Here is a 22,717-nt window from a genome sequence, read left to right as displayed (position 1 = left end):
AATATATCCTATTCTATATACAATCTGATATCCTGCATCAGCACTTGGCAAATGCCATGCAGCTGGTGGCGGTCCACTAAAACTGGCCTTGCCTCGATTGCTGTGGATGCCCCACACAATTTCTTTAGTGGACTCTTTACTCCAGCTGTGAGAACAGACAGAATCAACTCCTCGTCTCCACTTAATTTTAACCAGCACAGTACCAGAACCATAGATAAAAATGGGTATTGTCAAGAGTAAAGTTTGCCTATTTGTTTTCCAGTAGTCACAGATCATAGTGATGTTATATGATTGTATGGATTATGCCAATGTCAGCTATATTAAAGTTATGAGCTCAAGAATGTGCAAGCTTGCACTAACAGTGGCTGGTGAACTGTGTTGGCCTGATATGGATGGACTCGAGGTTAGCTGGGTTGTGCTCTAATGCACAGGCTAAGCCTAATAATTAAACAAACTCTACATAAACCCACATACTTTACACAATTCCACATGCTAAATCATTTGTACCATTTTATTCCCTTTGAGCTGATCGTAACATTTATGCTTGAAATAACAAGAAGTCAACTGATAGGCAGAGTCGACTGCAAGCATTTCGGCTCTCACAGTCATTGGCAAGGAATTGACCCTGACACAAAGAACTGACTCCAATTCAGTATTGATTACTCAATTTAATTAAAATTATTCAATTTTACTCAAATTAATCATCAAAAAATCTGTAGATTACTCGCTTACTAATGTAATTGTTAGTGCATCCCTGTGAATGACAAACAGAATGCAGTTTGAGCCATGATTGAGCTGACTGAGCCATGCTGTTGAGTTTACTCAGACTGAGGCTGTGTGGAGGTCTGTAAGGCTTTGTCCCGGCTTTGCTTTGCTCTTAATGAACACAACTCTACTCCACATCTTATTAGGCCTTTACAGCTCTCACAAATTAGTCCAGGCGTGTTTGTGGGGACACACTGTCCTGTTGTAGAGCAGACCTGTTTGTCACCTCATAAATGGTAAATCAGTCCATGTTTAAAAAATGCTCACTAACAAGGTGTCTGTGTGTGTGTGTCTGTGTCTGTGACTGTGTGTCTGTGACTGTGTGTCTGTGACTGTGTGTCTGTGTCTGTGTGTCTGTGTGTGTGTCTGTGTGTGTGTCTGTGTGTGTGTCTGTGTGTGTGTCTGTGTCTGTGTGTGCGTGTGCAGGTACAAATATGTCCATAATGAATGTTCTGATAAGGAGACATCTGGGATGTTTATATTCCTCTTCAGGATGAGCCGTTTTAAGAGTGTGCCAAAAACCCCAAAACCTCTCAGCTCTGAATCACACAATGCACATACTTAAATAAAATGATTTTACTGTAGTGTATTAAAGTAATAGGCACCATATCATACCTAAATTGGATTAGTTTTGACTTTGTTTTAACGTGATTAAAGTGCATGCTGTTTAGCTGAGTTATATAGTATAGGAGAACAAATAGCAGCTCACATTCAATACTGGCACATACTTGAAGAGGAATTCCACCATAATTCAGTCGCTCAGAAATTCTACCAATTTCCCAAAAGTGCTGTAATTCAATAAATTCATTCAGCGTTTTTTGATGAGAAATGCTTTATTGTAGAGAAACCAATCATCTCTGATTTATTTATAGTGGTGGTGATAGGAACCAGGAGTCGCCATGTAGGGCCTTTTTTATTTACTGTCCAAACTTGAATGAAATTAATACAAAAGCAGTGCAAACAGACTTTAAATGAGCACCTGGTGTGATGTGTGGGGGAGTGCGTCCCTCCAACCTGCTCCAGTACAGTATCTGCTAGTTTATTCTAGAGGATTGAGCGAGCTTACAGTGGTGTGTTATCCTAATATTTAGGGATAATTAATGTTTGTCATGTTTTGGTTTTTTAGTTGCCAGACAGTGTTTCAGCAGTGTTTTTAAACACCCATGAAAGCATTGCCACACACATATTATCTGATGTGGTCAGCACACTTCAAAGCTCAACTCTGTTAGGTTTGTTATTACTAACACTTCAAAGGCTATGAATAAGACACCACACTGGAATAGAGGCCTCTGTTGTGGATCACGTCTGTGGAACAATCAAGCATCATTTGTGTTTTAGAGCTTAACAGTCTTCCACTTTGTGATAAGCACTTGGGCGTCTGGTCGTAATGCCTCAGTTTCCAGCAATAACCATGCAAAACCAAAGATCTCCTGCAGTCAAAACTACTGATGCTGACAGTGGAGTCTACAGGGGTGCTGTTTTTATTGGAATTCTGTGTTATTAGAAGGTGCAATGCGTGTGTATGTAAATTGTATTGAATGTTGGGTGACCAAGCACTGCCGTCTGGCCGATATATGAGATGGCTGATAATATTGGTGATATTCACAGCTTGTGGTTTTATTGCCAATAATGCACAATAACATTATAATACATAACACTAAAAAGCATTTTTCAGTGAAGATAACTGATGAAAAATAAGAAAATGTAGAGGTAATTAAAAGAATCTAAAACTGCTAAGAATTCTGGGTAGCATGACTCCATAGTACTATTACGTTTATCGTCATGTGAAAGTTTGTGCACCCGGTCATTTATGTAGATATTATTATTTGGGGTTTTTTTTGTTTTTTTGTTTTGTTTTTTTTTGGTTGTTTTTTTTTAGTACACATTCTCTACAGAGAACAAACTTTCTGCACATTTTAATGCACAATTACTGTTTTTTTTTTTTTTCTTTAATGGGAAATTCTTTATTGGAAAACAATAAAACATAAACTATAGCCTGTGCAAAAGTTATGGCACATTTTATATTTTCGGTTTTATTTTTTCTAATATGTTATGCTCATAAATTGAAATTGTACACTAAAATTTGCATAAACAGGTAATTTGACTGACACTGTTCAAACTTTTTCATATGACTGTATATTATTTAAGACTGTGACTTTCTGCTCTTTATTTGAATTTAAGAAAAGGTAATATTGAGAACTAAATCATATTTTATAGTTCACAATTGACTGATAAAATGCCTGATAAAAAAAAAATCACTGGACTAAAATTGTTAAAAATAAATTGTAGAAAATAAAATTATATCTGTTAATATGAGAATTTCTACCTGCTTAATTTGGTGGTGGTGTTTTTTTTTTAATCACAAAAATCCGTGAGACTGTACATATACAGTAAGACACTGTAGCTCATTGTGCATAATTTGTGTCAATTATCCTATAGTCCTTCACCACTGCTGACTGGATGTTTTAGTTGGTGCACTATCCTCAAAGCCTGCGTGGAGGTGTGTAAAAACGCGTCACTACTGTGCTGAGAATGCTTTGGGTTTGGAGGACCATATCTAGTCAGTGGTGGTCCCTTTCCAGTGATGGATGGGGGTAGAGGGTGGCTGATGAATTGTGCAGCAACAGATGAGCTACAGTTTGAGATTGAAACCCTACAAAGTGCAGCTATATGGTAGGAGTATCAAAGTGGCCATTGAGTGTCAGTGTTTCACATTGGGTTTTTTCCCTTACTTTGTACATGGAACGTATAGATTCTGGCTAACTTAGTGATGGAGACACTGCATCAGGAGCTCAGGGCGCTGATAGGACCTCGGCTAAAGGGCAAGCTTCAGCAGAGACAGCGGGACTGGATGCTGGTAAGTATTTAACCCTACTGGAATCATCAGTTAAGAGTTTGGAATTGATGTATTTAAAAATATGAAACTAATTTAGCCACAGATACATGTATAACATTTAAAGATGGCACTAGTGCTCTGTATCTCCATGGATTTCAATTAATTAGTGGGAAGCTGAAAATTAAGAAATCTGGGATGTTCAGAATGATGAACAGAGCTGTAGAAGATTCTGTGTAACTGAGAAGGCTATGTAACACTGAATATAAAGTTATAATGCCATAAAAATCCTGAATGCCTAATATTTACATAGATGTCATCAAATATTGAGGTATTGGTAAATACATAATTACAGTATGTAATTATTTAAAAACATTTTATTTGTTCATAAAAATACTTGAAATATTGAATAAAACACTTATAAATGGAGTCTACATACAGGAATTCGTTGATTTTTCAAAACTTCTTTACAACACAAGGAAACAAATATTTGCCTTATATGGGTATTTTCTGATGGAAAATCTGTTGTACATGGTTCTTAAAGAATCTCTTAAAATATAATTCTGCAATCTAGATTGTTGAACCTTTTTATGACACTATATAGTACATTTTTTGCTTACCGTGTAAATTGTAATGTTGAAATCTATATCATGTATTTTATTGTTTATAAAATAACAAAACAAGAAAGATGTATATGGCAAAAGATTCCAAACTTTTAGCTGTCAGGTGTTTATTGCTGCATGTGTACTGCTGTGATGGGTGCAGGAGTCTCTGCAAAAAACAACTGAGTAACTGTCTGCTCTAATTCAGTATCAAGACCAGTGTAGTACAAAGCAACGGCCTTGTCTTTTGTTTTAGAATAAAAAGATCTGTCAATACAACGTGAATAATGCATTATATTTCTGATCATGCCCATAAGCTGTGGAACCTCATGCATTGTGTGTGCGTGTGGTGGGGTGGGGTGTTTCTGGGTAGATTTCAGATGCAGTGTATAGGCAGGTGCTGGCTCAGACACGAGTGCAGTATGAGGGACTGGTGCAGACCTGTGAGGCAAAGCGCCCCCGTCTGGACGCTTCCCTCCGCACAGACATGGACCAAATCATCACCTCTAAAGAGCACATTTCTGGAAGGATCCGTGGTAAGAAGATATATAGAATGTTGAGGCTTAAGAAACATGCCTTGCTTTAGAAACATTGACAAAGCGATTGATGAGGCTGGGAGTCTATCCCAAAAAGTGCATATTCTCAGAACCACACATTTGGGAAGCAAGAGTCAACTCTTTGGACTCAATTTCATACACTTTTGTGCAGCAGCAGGCAAGCACACTCTGGGAGCAGATTTATTTGCTACTCTCAAGTGGTATGTTACTAGAATCATGTAACCGGGAAAAGAAAAAATAACACAAAAAAGCAAAGGTTTTACAGAAAGGTTCTGCTCGGTTGGCTGTACTTAATGCACTAATGTGTCGGTATTGATTACGCATTACGTGTTTAGGGCTTCCCATTAATATGACAGTAATGGTACTAGGCCTTGTGTCGGTAGCTATGTTAATTTTGGCATTGACTTTGGATTGCATCCACCATAACCCATTAACGTTTAATTGCTATGAAAGTTCTAAATTGATTTTTGGAATTGAGAATCAAATAAATTGCGTAGAATTGACTCTTGGAATCGACTCAGTTCCCATCACTTAAATTTCAGAATTTCTGAAATCTGACAGCCCTTGCAATTAACCTGTCCATGCTCTGCCCACAAATATATTCTTTTGTAGCTACTGTTACAAAGGCTTTAAAGAATGCTATTAAAAAGTCACATTCAAACACACATTCAATTCACACACCATTAAATAAATACAAATGAATTAGTTATTGCCAAAAAACAAGTTGCATGCTAACATTTCTCATTAGGCTGGGACTTTTGCCAGTATTTTGCATAGTTTGTCTCACAGCAGTTTAAAGAAACACACTGTGGCACATAGATCAGTTCACAAGCCCCTGATGGGAGTGGTGTAATGTCAGGTTAAATACAATAGTCTTATCACCATTGGTTAGACTTTTCTGTTTTGTTGCTAGTAAAAGCTTGCATTTTTATACAGCAGCTGCCATACCCTGAGATAGCTGTCATATTTCTAATACATTTTTCACAAGACATTTTATATTGGCATTAAAATTCACATATTTCATACAGCACCACAGCTATCTGCAGGTACTTTTTTTTTTTTTTTCCTCTCTCCCTCAATTTCCCCCTCTCCATCTTCCTTTCCGCCCCTCTCTCGCATTACAGATTAGCCTTAACTGCATCCTGAAAATACTTCCTCACCATTCTAGCTGAAAATAGGCTTGGCGAGGGCACTGCACTCCTTTCTCTTAGAGCACTGCTGGACAGACTGCATTCCACAGACAGCACCGGTAGCAAATTTCACCATAGGCCCTGAAACCTACACACAATTGTATTATGTACTGTATGCATGTGAGGGTGCAGCCCAAGAGGAACAAAAACCAGTTAATGCAGTTATTTCTGTGATATGATATACTGGCAGTGCTATTTTGGTCCATGATTATTGGCTCATGACCTTAAATCATATATTGGGCATTTTCTACCATATAATAATTTAGCTGTATCATATTTCATCAAGAAGCAAATTTTTGCCTAGCTGAATGTATTGGCGTGCAAATATTTTGTTGTTCTGATGTACAGGTAATGATATAGAGGGTATGCCACATTATTGTGTACCCTTTTCTCTTTTCAGTGTAGACGTATAGGAAATGCTGTAATAGGAGTGTGATAGTATTATATCGTTCTATACAAGCTGCTCCATTTAGTACATGCAATACATTTAACAGAGACCTTGGGGGCCATTCAACTGGCCCACGACGACCAATCCACTTTCCAGGAAACTGTTCATCTAGGAATGCTCGGATCTGACACCCATAATGTGGTGGTGCACCATCTTGCTGGAAAAACTCAGCGAACGTGCCAGCTTCCAAAGTGGATTGGTCGTCGTGGGCCAGTTGAATGGCCCCCAAGGTCTCCCGATCTGACCCCCTTAGACTTTTATCTTTGGGGTCATCTGAAGGCAGTTGTCTATGCTGTGAAGATACGAGATGTGCAGCACCTGAAACTACGGATACTGGAAGCCTGTGCTGGCATTTCTTCTGCGGTGTGGCTGTCAGTGTGTGAAGAGCGGGAGAAGAGGGCTGCATTGACAATCCAACACAATGGGCAGCACTTTGAACACATTTTATAAGTGGTCAGAAACTTGTAAATAACTCATGAAAGAATAAAGTTACGTTAAAACCATGAAATTCTCAATAAGTTTGATGTCACATGACGCTCTTCCCATTGAAAAAACTAAAGTTGGATCCAAAATCGCCGACTTCAAAATGGCCGCCATGGTCACCACCCATCTTGAAAAGTTTTCCCCCTCTCAAATACTAATGTGCCACAAACAGGAAGTTAATATCACCAACCATTCCCATTTTATTTTAAATGGCCCACCCTGTACTTATTATATTGCAATTATAACGAAATGTATGTTTCTTGAATTAAATTAGAATTTTCTGGCGTAAATAATCCTCACAAGTTTTCATCATAGGATTCCTTTCCCTGGACAAACTGTAAACTCACTCAATCCTAATTCACAATGTGGTGCAGAGCCTCATTGCTCCTGTTTAAAACTGGAGAGCACGCTAAAACACAGTTTTGCCCAACAACCAACATGTGACCAAATTTTACCTGTTTTTTTACAGCAAACTGAATCATAATTTGGTTTTACGTTTGGGACCAAATCTGCCGGCTAAGGACTAAATCATTTTTAACTACATATAATACATTTTAATTAATTGACTGAAAAAAGTAGGCTATTTAGACCTATTTGCTGCCTTATCACCAGCTTCTAAGTGTACAAGTCATTTTTATTGATGTAGATCTGAATTTAAATGACCTCACAAAAGTCTGTTCAATATGTAGGTCACCTCATAGTCAGATTTTCCACCAGGGGACTCCCCAAGACCTTTGCTACAAATTGAACCCTGCTTATGACTGAAATTGGGCTAAGGATGTTAATGAGACATAGCGCTACCAGTGTTTTGTCCACGGACAATGTGCTTTAATTGTTTTTTCTGTGTTTTGTCGGTAGTTTGATAGCAGTTGTTCTCTGTTCATGCGTGCAGCATTGGTGCATCTACGGGCCGAACAGCTCCTCAGGAGCAATGTGCAGCCCTACATCACCTCCATCCTGGAAGCTCTGATGGAACCGGCAAGCCGAGGCTTCTCTGAGGTCAGAGAGGTCCTCTTCCGTGAGATGGTAGAGGTCAGCAAGAACACACTCAATGATGGAGGCAAGGAGGCCCTGGGAAAGGTGAGGAGATTTGTTCTCAGGACAGTTACAGTTTACATAACACAATATAAATCCTACTAGTAGAGGATTTTTTTTATTTTGTTTTGTTTAGAGTTTCCATTTTCATTATCTTTCTTTCATTTTTTTATTTCTTTTCTTATTTTGTTTCCTTCCTTTTATAGTTAATATTCAACTCCCTCACACTGAACAGCTAAAACACTGGTCAGTGGTTTATAATGTGAAATATCATACCAATAATTTGCATTGGCTGTGAGATTTTCACCAAAGTTTATATGTAAAGGTGGACAAAAGAAGGGCATCTGGGTGCTCATGTCAACTGACTGTCATAAGATGACAGTATGATGGGTTTAGCCCAAACCTGCAGTCCATAACTGACCCTAAACAAATGTGAGTTAGCTGTCTTTCCTTCTCTCTTCAGCACATGGAGAAGATCTCCATGCTGGCCTTCCACCCAGTGAAGATGCAGAGCTGCTACGAGAAGATGGAGCAGCTGAGTCTGGAAGGGCTGCAGCAGAGATTTGAAGTGTCCAGTCCTTCCGTGTTCATTCAGAGAGCACAGATTCTCATGAGAGAGGTCAGTTAATTTTTTTTTCTCTTTCTCCACACACACACACACACACACACACAAACCTCTTCTAAGCCACTTCTCCTTCTGGGTTCTCTCTATCTACAGTTACTTCTTATTGTTAATTTCTATGCCAGTCTGTGTGTTATCTATCACTGGAATTAATTTGGATGAAAAAAGCCCATGTATGATATTTAACTCAATAATGATACACAGTCGCATGAAGAGGAATAGGCAGCTGTCAGAGGCCTCATTGCGAACGAAGAAACACTGCCATCATGTGGAAAAGAATGGCATAGCATGCAAATAAATAAAAGGCAACAAGAATGTTGGAATTTCACAGTTGTGTTTCATGGAGTGTGATTGGACGTTCTGGCTTTATTCATTACTCATGAAAGTGAACATCTAGATATTTTTACATGTTACTGGTTAATGTATTACTTTTGTTCTCTCTTTCATTAGACTCACATACACTCTATCTAACCTACCATCCACCAATAAGCAATCGCTCAAGTGACTTTATCCTGTTTACATACGTTGTTTACATATCGCAGTGCGCTATAAATGATCTATTTGTCTGTGCATTAATATAATTGTCTGCTCCACCCTGAATACACTTCCACACTGCAAACTTTGCTGTATAATCTCTATGAATAACTTTTGCAAACATTATACTGCTACTGTTAATGCATTATTTATACAGTATGTTAGTTCCCAGACACATTGAGCATACTGTAAACTTGTCTGTATGGATCGTGACCAAAACTCACTGAATTTTCTTTTTGCTGATTTAGCAAATGGACAATGCTGTGTACACATTTGAGCAGCTGCTGCACCAGAGTCTGGAAGGACAGTCAGGAGAGCAGCTCTATAAAGTCATCCAGCGCTGTCAGGATCGTGTACTGAAGGTGAGTCAGTGAGCTGCGTTCCATCAAGTACTACTGTCCGATGTGGGAAATCGTTCAAAGAGGAAGCTGGAAAAAAAGGAGGACATCTACTATTTAAGCTGTGGAGAGCCCAAACAAAAAGTCATTTCCTTCTGTTCCTATTGTATTCCCTCCTACAGAAATATGACTATGACAGTAGCACAGTGCGTAAGAAGTTCTTTAGAGAAGCACTTCTGCAGGTCATCATCCCATACATGCTGAAGCAGCTCTACCCTGTTTATTCTACTGTGAGTATGAGAACAGTTCCAGTTTGTCTCCAAGTGTGTAGGTTTCATTTTCTACAAACACCATACAAATCTTCCTAAAAGATGCATATGATATTGTTCTGTCTATCTTAGGAACTGCCAAAGTTCAAAGAGCTCATCTTTGAAGATTTCTCCCGCTTCATTTTAGTGGAGAACATGTTTGAGGAGGTTGTGCTGCAGTCTGTCACCAAAGATATAATGATGGGTAAGCAATTAGGGCTGGGACCATAAGCATTATTGGAAAATCAATAAATTAGCACAAAAGTATTGATAAATATTGATGATATCTTTATTTCATACTACAGGTATTTTACATTAACATACAAGATGACATGAGTTTCTGCTATAAACACAACATTAAGGACAGCAGTGACAAAAATGTGTCAAATAACATCACACACACAGCACCACAGTAATGTAATAAGATTGCCAGCAATGTAGTTGGCTTCTAGCCATTCAATTAAATGGCCAATTGAAAAACACTACTCGCTACTAAATGCTGAAGTACTATACTGTAAAAACATAGGGCCTATAGTAAAAGTAAAATATAGATATTTGTAGCCTGTCTGCAAACACAAATAGAAACAGCTGTTCAGGGAATCCAGACTGTTTTTAGACTGAAGCACCTCATGGAACATTTCACAGGCTACAAATCATCCACAAGGGGGTGCCATTAACACTCAAATATTAGCATTTATCACTTTTTCAGTTAAACTGTCCAGGAGAGGTTTGGGGAAACTCAAATCAAAATCCTATTCATGTTTATATTTATTGAATTGCTAAATGAGTTCTTACTGCCCATATAAACAGCTTTAAATGCAATTTTTCATAAGTACCCTAAGACTTTTACATTATACTGTAGTGCTCATGTTGTGGTCTGCTCTTAATACTGATCCATCAAATGTGCTAAACATCTGCTTCATGTTCACAGCGGTGAAGGAGGCAGCTGTCCAGAGAAAGCACAACCTGTACAGGGACAGCATAGTGCTGACAAACAGTGACCCTAACCTGCACTTGCTGGGAGAAAACCCCATTGACTGGGCCCAGCAGTATGGAGGAGGAGAAGAGCAGGCTGGCCTAGGAAACAGAAAACGCAGACAGGTCGTCTCTATGATCGTGCCAGAGGGCATGGCTCCATTACCCTATGGGTCATGCCTGGAAGTACCTGGAGTGGAAGAGATACCTGAGGAAAATGAGGCACAAATGAGTGAAGAAGTTCCAGAGAAGCCCCTCCGCACTTTGGAGTATCTCCACCAGCAGCCCCTCAGCGCTACAAAGTCCACAGCCCCAAAAGAGCCAGGCAGTCCAGACAGTGTTGATGGTATCCGTGAGCTCATCAACCCAGTGCTGGAAATAGTCCTTCCATTATCAGAGGAGGCTGATGACCCAGTGCTAACCAATGGAATGGTGCATTTGGAAGAGGGGCAGGAGATAAAGGCCATCACCACAGTGACGGAGGTGTTGCCGGGGGACACAGCAGTTGAGAGAGCCATCCAGGAGCTGGATATTGCGGTTGAGGAGGATGATGGCGAGAGACTGGTGGAATGCACAGTAGACTCTGATGTAGAACTAGTCCCACCCTCTGCTTACTCCAGTCCTAGACACCATGATGACAGTGGATTTCAATCTCCAACCAATGAGCACAGAGAAGAAGAGGAGACTCAGCCATTGAAAGAGGAGCTGAGGGCAGGAGAAGAAACTGTGGATCCAGAGCAGGTGATGGTGACACTGGGGCAGGAAGATAATGAGTCTAATGATGAAATGGGAGAGACAAAAGAGGACATCGCTGAGGATGATTCAGATGTTGTGTCAGAGATTTGAATCAGGAGAAAAGAAGGAAACATTCTTTTATTTCAAATGAAAGTTTAAAGCTGATATTTTTTTGTTATTATTTTGTTTTTTTTGGCTTATTTATCCCTCAGCAAAACTCTTTTTTATGTCTGAGATTGCAGCCAGCCAAGTGAGCATCAGTTTATCTAATTTCTTATTCTTGTAGTCAGTTTTTTGTTTGGAAATGTTTAGACATAAATGCAGTTTTTGTTAATGTTATTTGCTTCTACTCATATTAATGACTTCTTTTGCCTGAAATATTATTGTTTATGACTACAAAACCTATTTGTTTTCTCAGAAATTTCAGATTTTCTCTTCCATGTGGATGTAATTTAGAAATCTGTCCTAATTTAAACAGAAGTCTTACATGGGGAAATCCACCATTTTTTTTTTTGTTTGTTTTCAAAATTTCTGCACAATTCACTTGGTGAGATGTAAACAGTCATTCAGAGTAGTTTCATGTAAATTGGTTCATTGTAAAGAAACACACTAACTTGGATTTTCTTTAAAATGGTGGTGATAGGAACCAGAGCTCACAGTGTCTACACTTCAAATATAGCCATTTTATATGCAATCTACAATGACCCGTAAGCCTACACATCTTATTTTTATATGTAAGCTTGATAATGATAAAACAGTCATAAATATGAAAAATGAGTAGCGTTTTTCTTTGCAATGCCCTGCATGTACCTCTCTGCGATGAATGGACTTAAACATTGAGGTTCTTAACCTTCTTAGCGTTTTATTTGGGGTGAAAGATATTTCATCACCTCCTCGTTGCCAGACTGATGGAAATCCCCTTTAACTCCAGATTGCTTTTGGGGAAAAACAGTGTGAATATGGTAGTGGTGCAAGTACTTATAACACTATAGAACTTATCCCTTGGGGGAAGAAAATTTCCTTTCAGAATGAAACACGGCTGTAAGGCTGTCTGAGCATTATAGATACAATTTCTTGTTGCCATACTTTTGTGCTGTTTTAGCTCAGAGTTTTGCTTTGTATTTGCTGACAATGGAATATGACCATGTTCCAACACTGATTATCTGACAATCTAAATATGAAAACACAAGGGAAATGAGGACCTAGCATATGTTTGTAGTCTTGAAATGGTATATTATTTATTATTTTAACATTTATGCTCTTCTCTACATTGTATTATTTCAGTTCTTAGTGAAAATGAGTGTTTTGTTTATGTATAACTGACAGTGCCCAATGCTGTCACAATTGACCTCCATATAGCGCTTAAGAGCTTGTTATCTTGTTGTGTGACACCTCTCTAATCTGGTAATGTCTAGCTTTGTCTTAAGGTTGGACATGACTAAACTGCCGTTTAAAAACCGGTGCTGACGCTCTGTGACTCAGCATACTCCTCTTTATCCTTGTGTGTTCAGCCAAGCTTGAGGGTCTTGTTCACCTTTCTTTTGCTGGACCTGCAGTAAGACAGTGCTCAGTCCCTAAGTCCTGTTATCTAGATGAAGAGCAGAAATTGTCCTTTTTATTTAACTGTGGGTCCAGTGGTTTTCTCAGCCCAGTTGTCAAAACTTTGGAATTTGAAAACCTTCAACTTCTGTTTACTAGCTGTAACGACGCAAAGTGAAAGCAGATTTATCAAATAGCAAAATAGCTTTTTTGTGCTCAGCTGTTGCTTCTTTCAATACATTAACAGGTCCTTTTAGTGCCATGCAGGAGTGAATCTTTCTTTTTCCTCCGCTAGTTATTTATTTCATATATATTTACATACTGTTTAAGACTTCTGTTTTGTAAGGCAGCGATGAATGAATAAATAACTGATTTTAAAAGCTGTTTTATCTCTGCTGTTTCAGTACATCACAGCATGTAAATGCCTCATAACACGTCACAGCAAAAAGTGTGTATGTCCCTGGAAACATCAATAACAAAAACCCTGAGCCCATTATGTCTGGATACCACTCAGTACTACCTGAAAGGGCCTATTTCATACTGTGTGTTTATTCATCTCTTTGAGGTCAGCTTCTAACATTTCTGTGGGTTTATGTACCTAAAATCATTCACTCTCAGTCCTTGAGAATGAATCAAGCTGTTACTCTATCTTTAAAACTGTTACGTTAGTGACCTCTGTTCTGTGTGGCTGTCTTGTGTTGCATCGCACTAAAAAAAGCAGTGTGGGGAGAAACACTCCTTATAACTTCAGTGTATAAAGGCTGTAGGCTGAATAGGAGAATATATGTAAATACATTCGTTTTTGTGACATCACAAAAAAACTTAATTTACAACGGCAGCTCAGTTTTTATAAACAGTATGTTCACGTATTAAGCTCTATTTCAGTTCTGTAATTTCAGCTTCAGTAGGTTTGTTTTTACAATTTAGTAGCAGTGAAGTAAACAGTGAACAAACAAAAAATATTAATCCAAACCATTTTATTAAAATTGTTAAAAAAAAAAAAAAGGTAAAGACTGGTCAAGAGTCATTTACAGAAAAGTTGTTAAAACAGTTTTTCAGTAGTGGTTTAGCATGTCATTTTTTATCTTTACAACATTCTCTCTCCTGCACCAAAAAAGTATTGCTGGTGAACATTAGCTAAGGCCACATGACTTCAGAGCGTTTCGTCCCTACTGTTATTTCTAGTACAGAAAATGTGACTCATGAGCATTACATCCATCACAAGTTTGAAACTGCTGTCATCTGCATGCATCGACGCTGACCAAAACCAACCAATAGAGAAGCAGCTGCTTTAATGTAAAACACACATTAACAGGGCTGAACAGTCCAGGTGTAAACTGTTTGGATCAGGTGTCCCAGGCCTGATGACATGTACTCAAGATAACCACTAATCATGCAGTTCAACTGACATGGCACACAATGATCATGCAGTCACTAATTGCCTGGTTTAAATGAGATCAAGTTAAAACCTTTAGTCTAAACACTGTTGTATGACATGAGTTGACCATGTTCCCACGTAGGCTCTGCTACCAAGCTCCCATCGTTTCAGAGGATTGTTAAAACAACACATTTTGCTTTAAACACAAAAGGATTTGTCTCTGTATTGGCAAACCCCAGCACTGTTAAAAACACCCCACCTTCAAACAAGCAACGGTAAAACAATACCTGTTGTACTCTGGCAGTGAAGTCGAAGCCTGGCAGGCCTACACTGAAAGATGCCATTTTAGTTCACCGCTCTGGGATAAAACAATTTAAACAAACTCAGATACTACTTTTGCTCTCATATCTCTCAGGTTTGTCAGTTCACATGAGCCAGAAGAGGAAAAGCAAAGAAGTAGCCCAACAGAGATCCCACGATGACCCCGAGAAAGATCCAGATGTTGTAGGACATGACGCACAGCATTAATATGTAGCCCAGTACCACTTGTACGATGTGCAGGCCGGTCAGAAGGCTGTGAAGAAGCCAGCTGTGGCAAACAGAGACAAGGATATGTTAAAATGACTGGAATTGGACAGAGTACATCAAGACTAGAAGTAGCCTATTATTAATTACTAGGGTTGCATGATATGGACCATATTGCAGCTTTGGGCACTTCTGGCTGTCCAAATTTTTGAAAATGGAGCTCAACAAGAATTAAGGCCCATTACTATTTCACCCCTCTGCCCCTGCCACTAAGCCCTTTGCAGTCCATTTTGTGTGTTCACGTCTAGAATAAGGGTGTCCAATTTTTGTCGAGATAGAGGAGTATGGTGAAGTGTTAGCCCTCAAAACAGAGGGTTTTTAGAGGCTCACTCCAAACGGAGTGTTATGAGAAAAAGAAAAACCAGCAAGATGGCTGCACGAGCGACCACAGAAACCCACAAATGTGAGTATTTTCTCCGTTAAAAACACGATATCCATTGTTTTATCTTAGTTTAATGTCTTTCCATGTATTATAGTCGTTTTCTTCATAACAAGCAGAAAAAATCGCTAATACTACGCTAATGTCTTAGCAGGTAGCTAGCTAACTTTTCCATTCCACCTTAAATAGTCCGGCAGTATTGAAGCCGGAAGCGTACCTGCCGCACCATTTAAGGTGGAACGGGAAAATTTGAACAAGAAACTGGCGAATAGCTGATTTCAGCTTGGTATCAACAAAGAATTAGCGGTGGGCGATGGTGAATAATTGTCTTATAGCCCCTCTTTGAATTCCTATGATGCCCTTAATGTAACTAAAGCCCTGCAGTGAGGAGCTGAACTTCACCCTCCTCTGCTGTCACTGAAGACGGGCCGGGTCGCCTACAGAGCAGCGCTAGTAGCTGTTAATGAAGCGATGTTGCGTTTTTTGTGTGGGTTTTTTTTGAGGGTCGTCCCATTTCGTAGGGCAAGATTTCAACCATGGGATTGGGCCTAATTGTATGTATCAGAGTCTGTAATGCAGTTAATGTGCTATACAAAACTGCATATCATTTTTACACTTTTGCAGCTCGACGTCACGGTAAAAACAGTTCCATTGGTTTTGAGTATAACCTGAAAACAGCATGACCTGTTACATTAAGTTTAGCAGTTGAAAGTCTTATATGGATCATTCTGCTTAACTGATTAACAGACAGAGCTGAAAACGCATTTTGGCCTTTATCTGACTTGGACTGTAGAGTTAAACCCTTTTAGTGACCGTAAACTGTTAGAAATAAAGGTCCTGTTCAGGTGCATTTTTCATTCATCAAGGTACAAATAATGTAAATGTATGTTCAAAGGTACAACAGTGGTTTTAAGGTCCAGTTGTGTACCTGAATAAGCTTTTCCCAGGTAAAAAGTACGTATTTGTATCTTTTCATAACCTGATGTTTTAAAACGGAGCAATAAAATAAAAGGCCTGGAGACGAGACGGAGTGTGTGGGGTCAATGCGGCTTAGAAGTGCAATTATGTTCCAGTACTAAAGGTACTGAGATGTACCCTTTATGGTACCACCCCAGTGACAGTTTAGTGCCTTTATGTCTTATGTTTATTTTATAAAATAACTAAATAAATGATTGAACATTCCATTTTGTGCCAACCAATACAATCATGATAATGCCTCCAAAACTCCAAAGCCGCTAGCTAGTACATAACTAACAAACATAGCTTTGAACAGCATAAACGGTAGATTAACCAGGGTATTTATTTACATATATACTATATTGCCAAAAGTATTCACTCAGTCATCCAAATAAATGAATTCAGGTCTTCCAATCACTTCCATGGCCACAGGTGTATAAAACCAACTTTCTGCAAAGTCAATCGCTACAGACCTGGTCTGGGTTTGGCAATTGCCAGGAGGACAGTACTTGTACGATTGCACTGTGCCAAGTATAAAGTGTGGTGGAGCGGGGATTATGGTGTGTGGTTGTTTTTCAGGAGTTGGGCTCGGCCCCTTAGTTCCAGTGAAAGGAACTCTTAATGCTTCAGCACCAAGAGATCTTGGACAATTTCATGCTCCCAACTTTGTGGAACAGGTTGAGGATGGCCCCTTCCTGTTCCAACATGACTGCACACCAGTGCACAAAGCAAGATCCATAAAGACATGGATGAGTTTGGTGTGGAAGAACTTGACTGGCCTGCATAGACTGCTGACCTCAACCCAATATAACACCTTTTGGATGAATTAGAGCGGAGACTGGGAGCCAGACCTTCTCGTCCAACATCAGTGTCTGACCTCACAAATATCCTTCTGGAAGAACGGTCAAAAATTCCCATAAACACACTCCTAAACCTTATGGAAAGTCTTCCCAGAAGAGTTGAAGCTGTTATAGCTGCAAAGGGCCGACATCATATTAAACCCTATGGATTAAGAATGGGATGCCACTCAAGTTCATATGTGTGTGAAGGCAGACGAGCGAATGCTCGTATATACAATATAGTGTATTTTAATGTTTATACAACGCAGTTTCGATTGAGTGTGTAATATAATAATTCAGTGCCTTTGTTTTGTTTTATACATTAATGTGTGTAAGCCATGAATCAAACTGGTATTTTGACCCGTAATATGCTTCATAATTTACATTAACTCATAACATTTAGCAACCATTCTGTGTGTGAAAACGTGTTATGATACTAACAAAGTGTTTCCATGCTTCATGCTAAAAATGTGAAATGTGTGTTTTGCTTTCTCATGCATTTGAAACATTTTGCCAGCATTATTATGACCTAAAATACTGACAACCGTTGGACTATGTGAACCCTTTGACCAGACGTCAATAGAAACTTGTCTCACCTAAGGCTGTCCAGGATAATCACAGCACAATATAAAACTTTGTATTAAGAGCCTTTAATAAGTCATACAAAGCCATTAACAAACCCCTTTACTTATGCAGGTTGAATGGCATACCTGTTCAAAGTGGGAGTGATGACAGCAGTGGTGGCTGTATTCTCAGTAGGAGTCAGAGAGGTCTCTGAAGGGCTGTTAGTTAGTGTGGGACTGTTTTCTGGAGAGAAACACGGGGGAGATGTGGAGAACGCTGCAGGGATAGAAGGGGCTGAGGGATGAGTGGGCCGCTGTGCCAAAGTGTTCTTCCACACCTTCAGGAGCTCATAGATTACTGTGAGCAGTAGAACCACAAAGACTGACAGGACCATCCCTGTGGGCAGAGTTTGTGTTGTCAATAGGGAACAAAATTATATATATTATATTTGAACATGAAGTAGATACACAATGGACAAGCACTGTTTCTGTGAACCAAAGAATGATATAAACTCATGAACTTAGAATCCACGATGTAAGCTAGACGCTTCTAGCAGTTCCTGTGGTGGAGAATCTCTGAAGTAGGCACTCGTGGAAGACAATTGTGATTTGGTCAGTGGTTACATTTTTTTTTTTGGATAGGCTTTATATACAGCACAACAGGTGTGTACTGGTCTTTGATATGCCAGGGATGCAGTACAACTGTACAATGAAATTACCAAATCGAAACAGCCAAAAGAGGAAGTTTGCTCATGCCCCTAGTATTATAACTGACAATAGAGTGAAAGTGTTGTTTCCAAGGTTCTCACACTGGTTGATTGCAGTGAACCTTCACAGGGTTGAGGTTACTCTTGTGGTTAAGTGCTTAGTCAGCGCTCATTCAACTGTGGAAACTGGTCAGGCTGTTTTTACAAAAGGCTGCTTTAAACGTAAAAGCTATTGGAACAACAGGAACAGTCCACTGTTGCCTTGTGCCCTGTTTTTTGTAAATCACAAGTATGACAGCATTATTTTACAGCAGCACTCTTTATGAGGCTACAGTTTCTTTTCCTCCAACCACTTAAAAACTGGAACAATATAAAAACTAATTAAGTCTTTTCATCAGAAGCCAAAAACACAATTTCCACAGGTTTTGGAGGAGGGCCCTTGTTTCTCTTCACTGATGAGACATATTGCAATAGAAATGTTTTCACAGCAGGGGGTTCTCCCCATCCTCTTTCGCCCCTCTTTGCTCAACAGAGTCACATTTCACATACAGAGAGACCAAGTTAATTTGCTAAAAGAGTTACAGGGAAAACGTTCACTTGATTATACTAGTTAAAACGCACGTTTTCCAGGTGGAACAGCGACTAGGGGGTCCGCAGAAGGGAAGGACGATATGTAATATTTTATACTGTAACACAGACCATATTTAAGGCTTCCTTGAACCGCAGCTCCAGTGAATTCACTCTGAGCAAATCACATAATATAAACTTCAATGAAATCACTGAAATACGTGTTTGTAATCAAAGTTCAAGGGTAAAGAAATGGATCCGCAACACAGAACATATTGGTTCTGATATTGCGGATCCATAATACCGCATATAATACTAGATATTGTTTGGGATTTTGGTGTACCTCCAGGTTCGTGCACACTCCAGAAGTCAAAGAGCAATGTGACATTGCTGGATCCTCCAAAATACATCTGAAAGCAGAGAGAAGAGAGAGGGGTCATTCTGGAAAGACCTTGTTAGCTCTCATAACGTGCAGCTATAAACCTATAAAAAGCACATGTTCACTTCCTGAAGGTCTGCCTGTGTTTGTGTGGGTATATCATAGGTGTTTAAATATGCTTCTGCTTTGCCAAAGAGAAAACTGATATAAATGATTCCATCATTCTTCTTTTGATTTAATCCTGATCATATCTGAAGTGCTAGACTGATCTTGGTTAATATCAGTACTAAAGTGTCACATCCCTAAAGTACTAAAGTGACTTTAAGACTTGGACTTAGTTTCGATTTTCCCCGTTCCACCTTAAATGGTCAAGACGTTACATTCTGGTGAACACGAAGCTTATATCACCTTCCTGTCTGCATTTTCCCGTTCCACCTTAAGTGGTCCAGACGTTACATTCTGGTGAACACGAAGCTTAAATCACCTTCCTGTTTGCAGTTTCCCGTTCCACCTTAAAAGGTGCAGCAATAACATTCTGGTGAACACGAAACTGCACCTTTCGACGCCTAAGGCGGCCACGCCCCCAGTTTTTTTTCACGATTTTGAAACCTAATATTATTTACCAGGCGATTTTTAAATCATTCAAATTTGGCTGTGTGGTTAATAAAACATTTTTCAGTGGTGGCGCTAAATAAATCAAATCACACTTATTTTTGCTTTACACAGACTTTAAGCTTTTTTTTACAGCAGACCCACACAGGAAAAGTATTAAAAGAGAACGTGATAAAATAGATATCTGAGAGCAGAAAAGAAAAAATAGCTCCAAAAGAAGGGAAAAAAAGATGAAACGGCATCAAAATAAAGGAATCTGTAAGGTGTAAGTAATAGACATGTAATTACACATATTTGATATGATTTTTGATTCTGAGGTCAAGATTCAAATCAATTTTCATCTCAACTTTAGCCTTTATGCCAAGTAGTCTGTCAGTGTTTTGTGTCCAGTTAACAAAAACACTGTTTATTGCTTAGACACTAAATGCAGAACATGCATGAACAGAAGGTCAAAAGGTCCTATAGTTGAATGGAAAATATGTATTCTTTGAGCTGCATACAGCTTAGCTGCTTTATAGTGTATAAATAATGTAATATTTTGTTAGTCTTGACTCTACTGAGCTCTCATTGATCCTAAAGATTTGTGACCTGATAATTAACCAATAGTTTAAGAAAATAAATCCTAAACAATTATTCAAACGGCGTTAAATGACAGAAAAACTCAGAGCTGCACTGTGTGGGCTCTACAGACCGCACGGTGACTGACAGTGGCCCCTGACAGCAGGCTTTTCCCCCCAGCACTGAAAGCTTTTTCTGGAAGAATTCAGACTTTAACTCTACTGCAGATCTTACGGAGGTAAAGTTACAGTCAACTGGGTGTGACTATGATACGGGTGGTGTAAGCGCTCATGGCCAACACAAATAGGATTTGGCCAATCATACAAACACCAGTAGCATTTATTAAAGTATACGTAAAAAAGTATAAAGTACTACAGCTAAGTGTCTATGAGTAGTGACAAATCAATTAAGCTACGGTAGCCTTTGTAGAAGAAAATAGTTTAATTTCATAATGTCCTGCAAACACCTTTTTATTAAAGCTGAGCATTACAGTTATTTTGCCACTGGTGTTGAGTGTTTCTAAAATGCAAGCTATCTATTCTGCACTAAAGGGTTTCTGGTCAGTGTGGCAGCCAATAAAATATGCCCTAAGACTCTCTGGTTGGTACGAGAGCATTTCATGTCTAGCGTATTCCAATATAGTCCCACCCAAATTGAATTCAACAGAGGAAACACAAAAATGAAAAACTTTCTCAATGGACATGGCAAATGTTCTTTATTTGACAGGTCATTCGTGCAGGACCCTATAACGAACCGCATAAAAAGATTAACACAAAATCCCATGCTAATTGAAATTCATGCTGGTTTAGTGCTGGTTTAGCTGATCACCCAGAACAGTCATGCTGGTCAAACAGCACACCTGCATCCAAAACTCCACATATGTGAGCTGTGCTGGTGACCAGCTATACCAGTATATTAAAAATGAAAAGATGTACTTTAACCCACAATGCATCTGCCCCTATAGAAATTCAGCATGATAAGCTATCTGAGCCTAAGTGAGCTACTGTTTGTCTTCCGCGAGGAATGAAGCTTTATCTTCTATTTGCTTTTCAAAATACATTTCATTTCATCTCTTGGTACACTTTAACTACACATGATGACAGTGCACTATGCAGAAAACTCTCAAATTTGGGGGCTCAGAAAGCAAAAAATGTTGAAAATGAATATAACGTTACCGCATAAATGCCTTTGGCTTGTTTTTTGCTGATAATTACGAGTGGGGCAAATTTCACACCCGTGGACAATATACTGTAAAAGATCCTCCTGCATGCTGATGAAAGTACAACTGCACAAGCGGGCAGTCTATCATTCACGAAATGTAGCCGGAAAACTACACGGCTCAAACTGCAAAAAAACGCAGTTATAATGACTTACCATGAACGAGTTAAGCGGCAGCTCTTCCTGAATCTAGGTTTCCGCTGTGTAGAGTAAATACGTGTATTATATTGCATAAAATCTAGTATTAGTTCAAATCTACCAAGTTAAGAGCCGAACTTCTCCCACATTTTCTACTGTGACAACTTAACCAGCTGAGAACCAGGCGGACAAAACAAAACGTGCCGTTACATCATGACGTAGCTCTTCATGAGAGAGTCTCAGGGCTGCTGGGAGTTGTAGTCTTTCAGTGTGACCTGCCCAAAAATAAAATGGTCTTTCTGTAAATGCGCCAATAAAAAAGCTCTGCGTTGATCAAAATGAATAACTGACCGCAGCGCACTCGTATTACGAGGCGGATTCCCTGTACAGTCCAAAACAGGAACCAGGCTATTTAAAGTCATGTGCGAGGACATGTGATTGTCTCATTGGTCAGTCACATAGGCTGTCAGTGTATTCACTAGGAAACGGTGAATGAAACACATAACACGTAAATAATACATGAAACGGAATAAATAGTGTAAACAATAAAACGCACTAACCAGACACCCAAGAGTGTGCATTTTCGGTCGGTTTGTATGTTTACACTTAAAAACATTCTGCTTGGTCGTGTGTGTGTGTGTGTGTGTGTGTGTGTGTGTGTGTGTGTGTCTACTCCTCCGAGCTAAGCACAGCGGCGTCAGAGTGTCATAATCATCATGAAGGTAAACAATATTTATATAACTTACAGGTCTTTGGTCTCTGTATGGTACAGCAATAATAATAACGTTCCTAAAATTCCTAGTTTGAAATAAATAATATATTTACACCTCTCTTCGAGAAAAGTTAGGAGATTTTTTTTTTATTCCAAAGGCT

General features: G+C 39.1%; 2 protein-coding genes across 2 annotated transcripts in view; one reads left to right on the top strand and one right to left on the bottom strand.

The window, feature by feature from the left end:
• Window positions 1-13,348, top strand: part of niban2a (niban apoptosis regulator 2a) — a 48,762-nt gene extending 35,414 nt beyond the window's left edge. Inside the window, exons 7-14 of the mRNA XM_017714537.2 lie at window positions 3,518-3,622; window positions 4,574-4,736; window positions 7,771-7,958; window positions 8,377-8,532; window positions 9,318-9,431; window positions 9,590-9,697; window positions 9,809-9,920; window positions 10,647-13,348. Of these exons, the coding sequence (XP_017570026.1) occupies window positions 3,518-3,622; window positions 4,574-4,736; window positions 7,771-7,958; window positions 8,377-8,532; window positions 9,318-9,431; window positions 9,590-9,697; window positions 9,809-9,920; window positions 10,647-11,536 (1,836 nt within the window). The 3' untranslated portion in view covers window positions 11,537-13,348. The remainder of the gene's footprint in view (window positions 1-3,517; window positions 3,623-4,573; window positions 4,737-7,770; window positions 7,959-8,376; window positions 8,533-9,317; window positions 9,432-9,589; window positions 9,698-9,808; window positions 9,921-10,646) is intronic.
• A 576-nt stretch (window positions 13,349-13,924) lies between these two features.
• Window positions 13,925-22,224, bottom strand: slc31a2 (solute carrier family 31 member 2). The gene is made up of 4 exons (XM_017714547.2): window positions 21,863-22,224; window positions 19,283-19,349; window positions 17,813-18,062; window positions 13,925-14,931 (listed from the first exon to the last, which is right to left on the bottom strand). The coding sequence occupies exons 1-4, from the start codon at window positions 21,863-21,865 to the stop codon at window positions 14,763-14,765; spliced, it is 489 nt and encodes a 162-aa protein (XP_017570036.1). The 5' UTR covers window positions 21,866-22,224; the 3' UTR covers window positions 13,925-14,762.
• Between the last annotated feature and the right edge of the window lie 493 nt (window positions 22,225-22,717).

This window comes from Pygocentrus nattereri, chromosome 16, assembly GCF_015220715.1.
Source record: "Pygocentrus nattereri isolate fPygNat1 chromosome 16, fPygNat1.pri, whole genome shotgun sequence".
Lineage (NCBI taxonomy): Eukaryota > Metazoa > Chordata > Actinopteri > Characiformes > Serrasalmidae > Pygocentrus > Pygocentrus nattereri.
The sequence above is the reverse complement of the archived record's forward strand: the minus strand, read 5'-3'. Positions and strand labels throughout refer to the sequence as shown.

Bases quoted from the DNA above. Each gene is read 5' to 3' on its own strand.
- slc31a2 (XM_017714547.2), bottom strand. The intron at 18,063-19,282 runs GTACACCAAAAT...CTCTGCCCACAG, and splicing joins GAGTGTGCACGAACCTGGAG to GGATGGTCCTGTCAGTCTTT. The intron at 14,932-17,812 runs GTATGCCATTCA...TGTTTGCCACAG, and splicing joins ATCACTCCCACTTTGAACAG to CTGGCTTCTTCACAGCCTTC.